Genomic DNA, 16,082 nt, shown 5'->3' on the forward strand with positions numbered 1-16,082 from the left:
CACTCTATAAAAAGTTCTTTCCCATCCCCAATACCTAAACTTCAAATTTTGGGCACTTCTGACTTTAGGGAGGATAAGTAATAATGATCAAAATGAACTGCATCAATGATTAAGAATTAACAAATTAAAGCTTAAAGAATGTGGTCCTTTGATCTCACCAGTCCCAATTACAACGCGCGCTGAAGCCAGTGGCTGACGCCCATTAAGGACCCCAAACAGGCCCAATGCATTATAGGAAGAGCAACTGTAAAATACAGACTCAAGACTTAGGCATACAGCTCAACTCTCACCTGGGCCATATTTTGACTACCTTACCTTTACATATTAGATTTTCCAAAGACACACGCACTACTGGCAAATAAAAACATAAAAATACTAACTATGATTACCAGTAATAAATCCAGATATTGGCTTTAAACTATGGAACTGCTGATCGTGCTTCGCTCTTTCCTCCACAGTTATGGCCCAGATATCCAGGCTGCCTACAATCCAAAGGAAAGAGAAATTATTCAGTGAGAAAACAAAAGCAAAATGGACACAGACCATAGCATCTGTAGTACTTTATGATTCTGCCAATATGTTATAAATGGTTTGAAGTTATATGTATAAAATCAGAAAATTCAGATTAAAGCAGACCAAACTAGATCTGGTGCAAATTTCTTTTTATAAAAAACTTGTCCCTGTGTGATTGTGAAAATCTTGTTACTGACACTCCCTTTATCCAGTGTATGGGCAGATGAGTAATAAAATAAAGACAAAAATAAATAAATAATGGAGGGAAGGATAAGGAGTATGGGATGTTTTTGGTGTTCTTTTTTATTTAGTTAGTTTTTTCCTGGAGTAATGAAAATATTCTAAAATTGATTGTGGTGATGAATGCACCACTCTACATATGATGATACTGTAAGCCACTTCCTATATATTTTGGTGTGTGATTATATCTCAATAAAATTGCATTAGAAAAAAAACAAACATGTCCTATAATCCTACAGTTAGCACAAGTGTATGAAGACATAGTAAGTTAGTAATCATAATTTATTTACATAAACTTAAACAACAGACTAACTTAAAACTGCATTTTCAGATGTCTTAAATGCCAGAGGTAAAAGTTATAAAAGAAGTTGAGCCTTAGAATTAGTACTCTGTATTATGATTTCATTTATATGAAATGTTCAAAAAAGAAAAATCCTTTGGGGGGGGGTGATGAAAATGTTCTAAAATTAGATTGTGGTGGTTGAACAACTCTGCAAATTTACTAAAAAATCAAGGAATTGTACATTTAAAAGTAGTGAATTTTATGGTAGGTAAATTATGCCTCAATAAAACTGCTTTTAAAAATTGGTCTCCTTTATACCATTCTGTTACCAACTCTCTGTACCGGCATCAAGGGGTTCAGAATGCCTTTTTGACCAAAAGGGGGAAAAGAAAGGCAACAAAATAAGGTTTCAGTGCCTAAGAGAATTCAAATAAGAGTCGAGAGGCTGTCATAGAGGTTACTCCTATGCAAGCTTCACCTAGATATGCCAAATGGCCACAGTAGTTCCCCAAACCCTAAAGAATACTCAGATCTCTACCTGAGACTCCATAAAAAGTTTCACTCACTAAGTTTATTCATCAGAAACTTAAATCCTCCAGAGAACTCCTATGCCAGCTAAGTCCCAAAACCGAAAGGCAATAACCTCTTCAAGAACATCAACCAGATGTGTCCCCTTTTTTCCATAATGTCGACACCCCTTTTCAACATGAACATATTAGGGTGGTCACAACCTAGACATCCCTGAATACTGGGAAAGTGATTAAACTAGAGTAAGGGGTAGCAACAGAGAAGATGGAATTTAATAATGGAATATGACTACTGAATCTCTATATAATTTTCTTTTTCTTAGTAGCTAGGGTACTAGAGCAGCTAGAAGGAAAGAACTGAAATGATGGAACTGAAACCCATAGCATTCTTTGAAATTTGCCCTATAGCTAGGTGTTAAATTGTAATTTGAAAGTTATTACCATTGTGTATATATGATATATTTCACAATAAGGAAATAAATGAAACTATGGTACTGTATGTAACTCATACATTTTTGGAAATTTCCTATATAACTACTTGTTAAATCATGCATTGAAAGATACTACATTTTTGTATATATATTTCACAATGAGGAAATAAGTGAAACTGTAACCCATAACATTCTTTGAAATTGCTGTTTGTTAAATTGCACTTGGAAAGTTATCATATTCTATGTATATATGTTATATTCCATAATAAAAAATAAGATTAAAAAATTGGTATCCTGATAAAAAATAATGGTCAAACAAAGAGAATGGGATTTAGGTGTTCCTTTGGTTTCCATTCTTGAGCTGCCCATATGTCCCCTCACTTCTAAGATCTTCCTCACTGTAGTACTAGGTCCTCAAATGAATTTACCAAAATAATTCTAGATTACATAGGTGGAAAGCTTTCAAAAGTTTAGATTCTTTCCAAAAAGGTGGAAACATATAATATGCATATTTTACACAAAATGTAAATGCACCCAGCACAAAAGCAAAATGTCCAAACATCACGTCTCCCCATTCTACAGGCTCTGCTATGACAGTGATAGATGGAATGCAAATTTATTCAGTCACTGGAAAAATATTTGCTGAGTGCCAGACCTTGTATTAGACATCAGGGATAAAGTGTGACTGAGACAGATACAATGCCTTCCCTCACAGGCATCACAGTCCTGCAAATTCTCCAAGGGATTTTTATTCCTCTGTCAGAATCCATTGCTGGAATTATAAACAAAAGCCCAACAATTTAAAAAGGGGGGTAATAACAAAACATTACAGAAAACAGGGTAATTCTAATGATTTTTACAAGGTTTGTATACTCCTGCCCTGGCATCCCACCGGGGCTCTTACAGAAGTAATCAAAAGCATGGTGCTTTATGCCATCTTACTTGCTTCATGATGGCGGGATCAGACAGCTGACAACAGTAATACGTGAATATGGCATGCTCTCTTTCTTTAAAATAGCCAGTAAGCAAGGATGGTACTTAACAATTTCCTAGTAATAAGTTGGAAGAATAGTATGTTTATTCAGATTGCTATATTTCAAAAGGACAAACTAAAGTAAAACAAACAAAAATGTCATGCTCAAACCCAGGCTTTGGAAAAATTATAAACCAAATGACCCAAATAAACTGCAAAGGAAACCCAGGGATTACGGGGAGTGTGCAGGGGCCTCAAGGACTAAGAGACAAAGGGAACATGTTAACTAAACTCCCCGTATGAATCTTCTTTGGATCCTAATTTGAACAAACCATGATAAAAAGCTATCTAAAGACTATTGGGAAAATCTTAACACTGACTCAATAGTTGACAACACTAAATTTTTATAGGTATGGTAGTTACGTTTTTAAAAGAATTCTTATCTTTCAGAAACACATACTAAAGCATTTATGGAGGAAATGATATGACACTTGAGAGATGCTTCAAAAGAATCCAGATGAAACCATGTTGACTATGAGATGACAATGACTGATGATAATTACTGAGAAACTAGATGATGGGAGCATGAGGGTTGTTTATATCTGAAATCTTTTGTGTATATTTGAAATCTACCATAACACTAAGTTTTTAAAAATATAGTCCCAAAGTACATCAAACAAGAAAGAATTCTGAAAACTTACCACCAAAAGGTGTTGGAAACTGAGCCATGGTTCTGTTACTTTTCCCTTGCTAACTGATGCCTGTAAATGAAAAACAACATTTAAGTTGAAAACTCCACTCTTACATACTTACAAAACACACTCACACATTCTCTTTAATTATCAGCACGACACTAGAGCTAGGGAACAGCACCACAAATGAAAGTTACAACTAAGGGATTCATTCATTCATTCATTCATTCATCCTCAGCACAGCTTCTTAGTCGGGTACAGTGATAAGCAGTGCAAGATATTGCTAAAACACTGGCCACAAGAAGCTTTCAGTCTGGTGGGTGATCCCATTAGCTCAGGACAGCCTAATAATCACCGATATATCTGTAATTTCTTAAAGCATACTCTTTTCTTAACCCTCTTAGTCCATCTGCTGGAAGGTTATACAATAACGGCTGGTTCTTACTGAGCACTTCTTGTAAGGCACGCACTGCACTGGGTGATTTACAGGTCTCAGCTCATTCAGTGGTCATCACAGCCCTATGAGTGAGGTACTGTGGTCACCATTCCCATATCAAAGATGAGGAAATGTGAACTGGAGAAGGTAACTGATTTGAGCAATACCATACATTCGATAACCAAGTCGGGATTGGGGCAGAGGCAGAGGACCCCACATCCAGTGTTCCACCCATGAAAAACACAACCTGCAGTGCTGCTTAAAGGTTCTGAGGAGGGTTGTGAACACAGCACAGGACACTGATGTCTGCTCAGAATACCAAACCCCAATCCAATGCTCGGAAAAAAATCCTCATGAGACCTTAATTGTTCATGAACAGTCAATACAAAATGAAGCCAGTCCTCTCCCCCAATTAAAAAACAAAACTCATTGAATATTTTCCTTATGCTTAATTTAAACAACTTGCTACATGCACAGAGCTGATAATAAGTAAAGAACTTTAGATTAAAAATGACAGTTCCTTGCGCTCTCTAATTTCATCTTCAAATTTTTTCATGAATTTTTTCCCCCAAATATCATATCTTTAAATTTCCAAGGGCCCTTTCTTGTTCTCTTTTCTTTATTCCTAGTACTCAGGTAGGGAGAGAATACAGGGATATACATGGTTGCAAGATTTCTACATTTTACTTCAAGTGATGTAATATTAATTCTAAGTAGACTGTAACAGGTTGGATAAGTTCATTTAATCCCTGGAGTAAATACTAACAAAAACAAAAACACACACACAAAGATGGCCAGGAAATAAATAGACAAATTATAACAGAATAATAAAAATTATACAAATAATCCAAAGAAGGCAAGAAAGAAAGAACGAAAGAACAAAAAACTGAAGGGAAAAACAAAACAAATAAAATAGCAGTCATATCAATGACAATAAATGATACTGGTCTAAACACTATAAAGTAGAAGAAAATTAGAAAAAAAAAGAGCAATATAAACCCAAACTAAGTGAAAGGAAGGAAATAATAAAGGAAGAGCAGACATGAAAGAAAGAGAAAACAGACAACAGAGAAAATTAACAAAACCAAATCAAGTTCTTTGGAAACCAAAATTGAGAAACCTCTACCTAGAGTAATCAAAAGAAACAGAGAAAGAGAGAACACAAATTGCTCTATCAGAAAAGAAATAGGAGTTATGACCATAGATCTTACAGACATTAAAAGAATAGTAATAACATACCAGAAGTATCCTTATGCCAACAAATTTGATAATGTAGATGAAATAGACAAATTTCTTGGAAAATAAAACTTGCTAAAATTGATACAAGAAGAAGAAAGTCTGTCTGAACACTCCTTAGTTCAGTAATAAAATTAATTCTGCTATTACAAACTTCCCAAAAAGAAACCACAGTCCCAAATGGTTCCACTGGTGATTCTATCAAACATTCAAGGAAGAAATAACAGAAAAATTATGAAAACTCTTTTAAAAAATAGAGGTGGGATTACTACCCAACTTTTTTTTTTTTGAAGCAATATAATCCTAATACCAAAACCTAAAAAACATTACCAAAAAAAATTTTAGAACAATATCCTTAAAGAAAATAGATGACAAAAATCTTTCACAAAATATACTTATGTAGTAGCAGCAAATAGTTGGAAAGTAAAAATATGAAAAACAATCTAATTTATACCAGCACCAAAACAGATAATTCCTAGGTAAAATACTTAACAAAAGATGTCTAAGATATCCAGACTAAAAACTACATAACACTGCTAAGTAAAATTAAAGACCTAAATAAAGGAAAAATACACTATGTTCATGGATTTGAAGACTCAATGTTGCTAAAATGGCAATTCTCTCTCCAAATGGATCCATATATTCAATGCAATCTCAACCAAAACTGCAGCAGACTTTTTTGTAGAAATTGGCAAGTCAGTACTAAAATTTATATGGAAATACAAAGGACCTAGAATAATCAAAGCAATTTTTAAAAAGAAAAAAATTGGAGGATTTATACTACCTGGTAGTATAGACTTAATATAAAGCAACAGTAATCAAGACCTTTCAACGTTGGTTTAAAGATAGACATATCAATCAATGGAACAGAAAAGAGAACCCAGAAATAAAACCACACATTTGGTCAATTGAGTTTTGGCAAAGCTGTAAAGGCAAATCACTGGAGAAAAGAAAGTCTTCAACAAACAGAGGTGGATCTCCTGGATATCCATGTGGGGGGAAAAAAAAAGGAACACTGATGCTTACTTCACACAAGGCACAAAAATGTACTCAAAATAGATTACAGTCTTAAATGTAAAACTTATATAAAATGTATACATTTTATATAAAAATTCTAAAAGAAAATATGAGAGAGTATCTTCATGACCTTGGGCTAAACCATGGTTCCTTAGAACACAAAAACCCTGACTCATAAAAGAAAATGTCATAAATTAGACTCTGTCAAAAGCAAAAGATACCATTAACAAAAGCTAGCCACAGAATGGCTATACATACATTGCAACACAAACATTAGAGAAAGGCCTTCGATTCAGAATATATAAATAGCACTTACAATCTAAAAAATTGAAGACAACTCAATGAAAACAGGGGTGACTGCACAAAATAATACGCACACATGGCCAACAAACACACAATAAAAGATGCACAACTTCGTTATCTCTCAAGGAAATGCAAAGTAAAACAATGATGCCACTGTATGTCCACTAGAGTGGCTATAATTAAAGACTTGTCATACAAAGTGGTGATGAGGATGTGAACAGCTAGACTTGCGCATACTGGTAGTGGGAAGGTGAAACAGTACAACCACTTTGGAAAATGCTTAGGCAGTTACTTAAAAAGTTAAATACACACCTACCAGTTTACCCAACCACTCTACTTCTAGGTATTTACCTGAGAAAATGAAAATATATGTCCAAAGATTCAGAGGGAATATTTACACCAGCATGACTACACTTTACAAAAAACATAATGACTAGTGATTATCCAAATACATTTATGAACAAGTAACATATGCACATTAACAGCTATATTTTAGTTTTAAATTTCATTAAAGTAGTAATAAGGTCTAGAAAGTGTAGAAGGAAAATCAGATATTCTTAAAAATGTGACCAATTAAAACTTTGTCCATCTCTGTAAACACAAATCAAATTCTACATATATATAAGTCCTAATGCAAATTAGAGTGAAAATGTGAATATCAAAGTATTCATAAGTATATGAACAAAATTCTAATATAACAGAGGACTGGATTTCATGAAGCTTTACAGAATCAGAATTTGATTTCTGTGAGAAAAACATATATATCCCAAGAGGCTAATTATGAAGGCCTATAACATGAGAAGGCTTTTCAGGAGAAAAAAAAAAAATTAAAACTGCTTTCATTACCATAACTCAAGAATTAATAAATAAAATATGGGGGCTGTGAAGACCAGTATATCCCATCTGTATACTATTTCCTTCCTCCTAAAACTTTCCTGGTTTACAACTGCCCCCTTTAATGAAAAAGGTTACATAGATGACCACTGTGGTAAATGTAGACTAGAAAAAAGAAAAAAAACAGAAGAAGAAATACCATGCTTTCACTATCCAGAAGCAACCTCCTTTAACAGCTTGGTATTTATATTTCCTTTCTGTTTTTTCTCTACGAATAATGAAACAATTGTTTCCTTTTTCTCCACACTTTACGTGATAATACGTGCTTTTCCTAAGTTGTTAAAGCCTTTCATTAGCATGCTGCTGAACTTAACTATTAATTTTTGGAATGAGGCAAAAACTCTGATATTTACCTATCCAAAAAAAAAAGGCAACACACACAGACTAAATATTGGGCAATAGAGAAATAAGTACAGAGTAATGTGGTGATTTGGATCTATTTACCCCAGAAAATCATGTTCTTAAACTGAATCCTTTCCTATGGGTGTAAACCTTTGTAAACAGGACGTTTTGAAGAGGTCACTTCAGATAAAGTATAGCCCAGGATGGGTCTTAAGCCTATTACTGATGGCCTTATAGGGAAGGTCACAGAGAGAGAGAAAGCCACTGAGGGGGCAGCCAGAGCTGGAAGACAACAGAGCCCAGAAGAGAAGGGAGACGCCACCGTGTGCACAGCCATCTGACAGGAAAGCCAAGTCCAGGGATCGCTGGCAGCCAGCCCCAGAACGCCAGTCTTGATGACGCCTTGATTTTGGACTTCTCTTAGCCTCAAAACTATGAACTGTTTAAGCCAACCCATTGCAAGGTATTTGCTTTAGAAAGGAGAAAACTAAAACAAGCAGCTAAAAAAAAAAAGTTTAGATAATGTTTGGTTTTTTAAATCAAAAGTTAGAATAGAATAGTTTGAGAAAAGTCTTTTAACCTTTCTTCATTTCAGTTTCAGAAAGGAGAGTGAATTATAGAAAGTCAAAGGAATAAATATTGACCCTTAATTTCATTAAAACCCCAAGTGTTTATGTATTTAAAGTAGACCTCTACAAATGTGTATTTCCAAAGAGAACGACTATCCTTAAGCTAGTATTTATGGAAATGTCATTTTTGCATGGCAAAAAATGTTTTGAAATAGACTTACTATTTGATTCCCAGTGTTTTCCTATCATAAATACAGGAAAGAGATTATTCAGAAAATAGGAAATGATTTCAATGCAACAAAATCAACAACAAAATATTTATAATTAGGGATTTTAGTTTCTGGCACACAACAAATGCTAAACTTAGCAATTAAGACAAATTTAATCATGAGCAATAAAATTTCTAAAGTCCAAATTATTGGCAAAATTGAAAACTTTTAATTGTATTTCAAATAGGTAAACTACAATTGGTCCTGAAAAAACAAGTACAGGGGTACTTCGGGGAAGATGGTGGAGCAGGTGAGGCAGAATGGGCTTTGCCGTGAAAGCAACTAGAAAGGGGCCGGAGGATGCCAGGGACCATGGTTTTGGGGTGTGACTGGTCACAGAGGGCCCACCACAGTATCTGGAGGGGACCCCAACAGAAACAGAAGAGAGACGGTGGCTTGAGGGATGGGGTAAGTTTGTTTTCCATCTGGACTGCACACACACACACACACACACACACACACTCTACCGGCAGTAGCAAGACCACTGCAGGGCAAGGCAGTGAGCAGCAGCTCTGCACTGCCGTGCACCTACCTTGGTGATTAGCTGGGGGGTGATCCTCCACAGCCGGACACAGGGATTTCCTGTGAGGGAACCCACCTGGCAGCATCTGCTCTCCCCCCAAGTAAGTCTGGAATTGGGCGTGGGGACCCAACAGCGAGAAGGGGGGAGGGAGAGGTGCCAAACCAACAGTCAGGAGCCCCTCCCACACCCCAGAGAGTGGCAGGTGGTCAGAGTGGGCAGGCAGGGCCCACACTCCATCTGCGGGGTGCCCTTGATTGGACTCCCTGTCTACCTGCTCCGGGCCCACACGTCAGCCCATGGGCAGGCAGTCCCCAGTGCACATACAGAATGGAGAATGGGTATCCTGATTGGTTCCCCACCCGGTTTGGACTCCACGCACCACACAGAAGTTCAGGGAAGTCCTACTTGAGAGCTGCCACCTGCTGGTAGGTTAGGGAAACTGCACTCCCGCAAGCTACAGCACAACCTGCTGGTAGGATTGGGAAACTGCACCCCAGCAAGCTATAGCTTTACCAAATTGTATATAAATAGTCAAATAATCCTGCATTTCCCAAAATTACCCTATCAAAACATGCAAATGCCCCAAAGCCCACAGAAATTATAAAGCACTTGAAGAATCTACAAGATATGAATAAGCCAAATGAACAAATCAAAAAGCTGGAAGAGACACAAAGTTTGCAACAATTAATTAAAGAAGTATAAACAAATCTCCAAAACAACTTCAGCGAGACGGCTAAAGACAAAAAGGAAATCAAGAAGACTCTACAAGAGCATAAAGAAGAATTTGAAAGAGTAAATATAAAAATAGCAGAACTTATGGAAATAAAAGACACTGTGGATCAAATTAAAAATATACTAGAGACACACAATAGCAGATTTGAAGAGGGAGAAGAAAGGATAAGTGAACATGAAGACAAAGTAATTGAATGCGAGCACACAAAAGAACAAGTGGGAAAAAAAATAGAAAAACTGAAATGGATCTCAGAGAAATGATGAACAACATGAAGTGAACAAACATAAGAATCACTGGTGTCCCAGAAGGAGAAGGAGTGAGGGTAAAGGGCTAGGAAGAATGTTTCAAGACATAGTTGAGGAAAACTTACCAAACCTTCTAAATGATATAAATATGTAAATCAAAGATACCCAACAAACTCTGAATAGAATAAATCCAAATAAACCTACTCCAAGACATATACTGATTAGATTGTCAAATCCTGAAGAGAAGGACAAACTTCTGAAAGCAGCAAGAGAGAAGTGATTCACTACATACAAGGGAAACAACTTAAGACTACATACTGACTAATCAAAGGGCATCACAGAGGCGGGAAGGCAGTGATATGACATATTTAAGATTCTGAAGAAGAAAAACTGCCAGCCAAGAATTATCCAGCAAAACTCTCCTTCAAAATGGAGGGAGAGTTTAAAATTTTCACAGTCCAAAAAACGCTGACAGAAATTGTTAACAAGAGGCCTGCCCTGCAAGAAATACTAAAGGGAACTCTACCAGCTGAGACAAAAAGAAAGGAGAGACAGGTCTGGAGATGAGTACAGAACTGAAGAGTATTAGTAAGGGTAACTTAAAGGAAAAAAAGAGAGAGGGAAAAAACAAAACTAACAACTAAAAACCAGAGGATACGATGGCTGTTTCAGTAACTCCCTTCACAGTAATAAATTTGAATGTGAATGGATTAAACCCTCCAATTAAAAGATACAGACTGCTAGAATAGATTAAAAAGTATGACCCACTGATATGCTGTTTAGAAGAGACTTACTTTAGATCCTGTTACACAATGAGACTGAAACTGAAAGGATGGAAAAAAAATTTCTATACAAACTGCAACCAAAAGAAAGCTGGGGTAGCAAACTAATATCAGACAAAACAGACTTTAAATATAAAGATGTCATAAGAGACAAGGAAAGATCCTATATATTAAAAGGGATAATTCACCAAGAAGAAATAACAATCATAAATGTTTATGCACCCAAAGAGCTCGAAAATACATGAGACAAAACACTGGCTAAACTGAAAGGAGCAACAGACAGGTCTACAATAATAGCGGGAGACTTCAATACACCACTCTCTTCTATAGACAGAATGAGACAGAGGACCAATAAGGAAATTGAGAACCTAAACAATATGATAAATGAATTACACTTAACAAACAAATATAGATCATTACATCCCAAAGTACCAGGATATACATTCTTCTCTAGGGCCCATGGAACGTTCTCCAGAATAGGTCATATGCTGGGGCACAAAACAAGTCTTAATAAATTTTAAAAGATTGAAACTATTCAAAGCACATTCTCTGACCACAATGGAATGCAACCAGAAATCAACAACCACCAAAGAATCAGATCTTTCACAAATATATGAAGGTTAAACAATACACTACTAAACAACGAAAGAAGAATCTGCAAGATAAATTGGCAATTATCTAGAGACAAATCAAAATGACAACACAACATATCAAAACCTGTGGGAAGCAGCAAAGGCAGTGCTGAGAGGGAAATTTAGAGCTCTAAATGCATATATCAAAAAGCAAGAAAGAAATCAACAGACCATAGTCATTCCTGGACATTCCCAGAACATTAAATTTACCCAAGATAGCTTATCTAGGTTATCATTCCCCCTTCCTTAATTGCTCTCTATCGCTAGTTCCCCCGCATTCAATGTTATAAACCATTTGTTTTACATTTTTCAATGTTCACATTAGTGGTAGCATATAGTATTTCTCTTTTTGTGCCTGGCTTATTTCGCTCAGCATTATGTCTTCAAGGTTCATCCATGTTGTCATGTTTCATGACATCGTTCCTTCTTACAGCCACATAGTATTCCATTATGTGTATATACCACATTTTATTTATCCACCCATCTGTTGGAGGACATTTGGGTTGTTTCCATCTCTTGGCAATCGAGAATAATGCTGCTATGAACACTAGCATGCAGATATCTGTTTGTGTCACTGCTTTCACATCTTCCGGGTATATACCGAGAAGTGCAATCGCTGGATCGAAGGGTAACTCTGTATCTAGTTTTCTAAGGAAGTGCCAGACTGACTTCCAGAGTGGCTGAACCATTATACATATGGGTACGGTAGGAACAAGTTTACAGAACTGTTGCTGTAGGTTATTTTCTTGGGATAGAGTAGGAACATGTTGGAAGTAAAGTAGTTATCTTAGGTTAGTTGCCTTTTTCTTACTCCCTTGTTATGGTTTGTTTGAAATGTTTTTTTTATTGTATTTTTTTAATATGTATATATAGTTGATTTTAAAAAAAGAGTTATTTTTAGAAAATATGCAGCGCCCCCTTGAGGAGCTGGTGGAGAACGCAGGGGTGTTGGGCTTCCCCACCTCGATGGTTGCTGATGTGCTCACAGACATAGGGGACTGGTGGTCTGATGGGCTGAGCCCTCTACCATAGGACTTGCCCTTGGGAAGGCTGTTGCTGCGAAGGAGAGGCTAGGCCTCCCTATAATTGTGCCTAAGAGACTCCTCCCTGGTGCCTCTTTGTTGCTAAGATGTGGCCCTCTCTCTCTAGCTAGGCCAACTTGGCAGGTGAAATAACTGCCCTCCCCACTACATGGGATCTGACACCCAGGGGAGTAAATCTCCCTGGCAATGTGGAATATGACTCCCGGGGAGGAATGTAGACCCGGCATCGTGGGATGGAGAACATCTTCTTGACCAAAAGGGGGATGTGAAAGGAAATGAAATAAGCTTCAGTGGCAGAGAGATTCCAAAAGGAGCCAAGAGGTCACTCTGGTGGGCACTCTTACACACAATATAGGCAACCCTTTTTAGGTATTAGAACAGCTAACAGTAAATACCTGAAACTATCAAACTACAACCCAGAACCCTTGAATCTTGAAGACGACTGTATAAAAATGTAGCTTATGAGGGGTGACAATGTGATTGGGAAAGCCATATGGACCTCACTCCCCTTTGTCTAGTTTATGGATGGATGAGTAGAAAAATGGGGGAAGAGAAAAAAAAAGGCTCCCAGTGTTCTTTTTTACTGTAACTGTTCTTTTTCATTTTAATTCTTATTCTTATTGTTTGTGTGTGTGTGGTAATAAAAATGTCAAAAATTAATTTTGGTGATGAATGCACAACTATATAATGGAACTGTAAACAACTGAATGTACACTTTTTTTGTATGACTGCACGGTATGTGAGTATATCTCAATAAAAATGAATTAAAAAAAAAAAGGCAAGAAAGAGCTAAAACCAAATACCTAACAGAACAACTGAAGCAGCCAGAGAATGATTAGCAAACTAATGAAAAGCAAGTAGAAGAAAAGAAATAACAAAGATTAAAGCAGAAATAAATGAGCTGGAGAACAAACAACAACAACAGCAGAGATAATAAAGAAAACCAAAAGTTGGTTTTTTGAGATCAAGAAGACTGACAGACCCTTAGCTAGACTGACAATGTCAAAAAGAGAGAAAACCCAAATAAACAGAATCAGATATGAGAAGGGAATAATTACTACAGATCCTGAATAAATTAAAAAAAAAAAAATCATGAGGATACTATGATCAACTGTATGCCAAAAAACTAGACAATTTAGGGGAAATGAACAATTTCCTGGAGACACATGAACAGCCTAGACTAACCCAAGAAGAAACAGAAGACCTCAACAACCCAATCACAAGCAAAGAAGTCCAACCAGTCATCAAAAAGCTACCTACAGACACTGGGGGCGATAGCGCGGGAGAGCGGAGGGGCGGGAAGCAGGTGCTGCGCCTACGCAGGACATAGCGCTCCGAGGGAGGACGGGGGAGCGTTAACTTTCGCGCCTGCGCGCTGAGAGTTGTTCGTAACGGCGAGCAATGAGGCTTTCCCGGCATCCGAAAGCTTCTCACTGGAGGCGGGGCAAGATGGCGGACTGGTGAGATGTATGTTTTAGTTACTCCTCCAGGAAAGTAGGTAGAAAGCCAGAAACTGCGTGGACTGGACACCACAGAGCAATCTGACTTTGGGCATACTTCATACAACACTCATGAAAACGTGGAACTGCTGAGATCAGCGAAATCTGTAAGTTTTTGCGGCCAGGGGACCCGCGCCCCTCCCTGCCAGGCTCAGTCCCGGGGGAGGAGGGGCTGTCAGCTCCGGGAAGGAGAAGGGAGAACTGCAGTGGCAGCCCTTATCGGAAACTCATTCTACTGATCCAAACTCCAAACATAGATAGACTGAGACCAGACACCAGAGAATCTGAGAGCAGCCAGCCCAGCAGAGAGGAGACAGACATAGAAAAAAAAACAACACGAAAAAGTCCAAAATAAAAGCGGAGGATTTTTGGAGTTCTGGTGAACATAGAAAGGGGAAGGGCAGAGCTCAGGCCCTGAGGCGCATATGCAAATCCCGAAGAAAAGCTGATCTCTCTGCCCTGTGGACCTTTCCTTAATAGCCCTGGTTGCTTTGTCTCTTAGCATTTCAATAACCCATTAGATCTCTGAGGAGGGCCCGTTTTTTTTTGTTTTTTTTTTTAATCCTTTTTTCTTTTTCTAAAACAATTACTCTAAGAAGCCCAATACAGAAAGCTTCAAAGACTTGCTATTTGGGCAGGTCAAGTCAAGAGCAGAACTAGGAGAGCTCTGAGACAAAACGCAATAATCCAGTGGCTGAGAAAATTCACTAAACACCACAACTTCCCAAGAAAAGGGGGGTGTCCGCTCACAGCCATCATCCCGGTGGACAGGAAACACTCCTGCCCATCGCCAGCCCCATAGCCCAGAGCTGCCTCAGACAACCCAGTGTGATGGAAGTGCTTCAAATAACAGGCACATACCACAAAACTGGGCGTGGACATTAGCCTTCCCTCCAACCTCAGCTGATTGTCCCAGAGTTGGGAAGGTGGAGCAGTGTGAATTAACAAAGCCCCATTCAGCCATCATTTCAGCAGACTGGGAGCCTCCCTACACAGCCCAGCAGCCCAGAACCGCCCTGGGGGGACGGCACTCACCTGTGACATAGCACAGTCATCCCTCAACAGAGGACCCGGGGTGCACAGCCTGGAAGAGGGGCCCACTTGCAAGTCTCAGGAGCCATACGCCAATACCAAGGACTTGTGGGTCAGTGGCAGAGACAAACTGTGGCAGGACTGAACTGAAGGATTAGACTATTGCAGCAGCTATAAGACTCTAAGATCACCAGGGAGATTTGATTGTTAGGGCCACCCCCCTCCCTGACTGCCCAGAAACACGTCCCATATACAGGGCAGGCAACACCAACTACACACACAAGCTTGGTACACCAATTGGACCCCACAAGACTCACTCCCCCACCCACCAAAAAGGCTAAGCAGGGGAGAACTGGCTTGTGGAGAACAGGTGGCTCGTGGACGCCACCTGCTGGTTAGTTAGAGAAAGTGTACTCCACGAAGCTGTAGATCTGATAAATTAGAGATAAGGACTTCAATTGGTCTACAAATCCTAAAAGAACCCTATCAAGTTCAGCAAATGCCACGAGGCCAAAAACAACAGAAAATTATACAGCATATGAAAAAACCAGACGATATGGATAACCCAAGCCCAAGCACCCAAATCAAAAGACCAGAAGAGACACAGCACCTAGAGCAGCTACTGAAAGAACTAAAGATGAACAATGAGACCATAGTACGGGAGACAAAGGAAATCAAGAAGACCCTAGAAGAGCATAAAGAAGACATTGCAAGTCTAAATAAAAAAATGGATCATCTTATGGAAATTAAAGAAACTGTTGACCAAATTAAAAAGATTCTGGACACTCATAGTACAAGACTAGAGGAAGTTGAACAACGAATCAGTGACCTGGAAGATGACAGAATGGAAAATGAAAGCATAAAAGAA

The 16,082-nt window shown here is 38.1% G+C and overlaps 1 protein-coding gene across 8 annotated transcripts in view; it reads right to left on the reverse strand.

The window, feature by feature from the left end:
* ITSN1 (intersectin 1) overlaps window positions 1-16,082 on the reverse strand; it is a 262,634-nt gene that overhangs the window by 162,471 nt on the left and 84,081 nt on the right. For all 8 annotated transcript variants that reach the window (XM_037832091.1, XM_037832111.1, XM_037832102.1 and 5 more), the window contains exons 2-3: window positions 3,669-3,728; window positions 390-482 (exon numbers count right to left, since the gene is read on the reverse strand). In XM_037832091.1, the coding sequence (XP_037688019.1) occupies window positions 390-482; window positions 3,669-3,696 (121 nt within the window). In that variant the 5' untranslated portion in view covers window positions 3,697-3,728. The remainder of the gene's footprint in view (window positions 1-389; window positions 483-3,668; window positions 3,729-16,082) is intronic.

Source organism: Choloepus didactylus, chromosome 1 (assembly GCF_015220235.1).
Source record: "Choloepus didactylus isolate mChoDid1 chromosome 1, mChoDid1.pri, whole genome shotgun sequence".
Taxonomy (NCBI): Eukaryota; Metazoa; Chordata; class Mammalia; order Pilosa; family Megalonychidae; genus Choloepus; species Choloepus didactylus.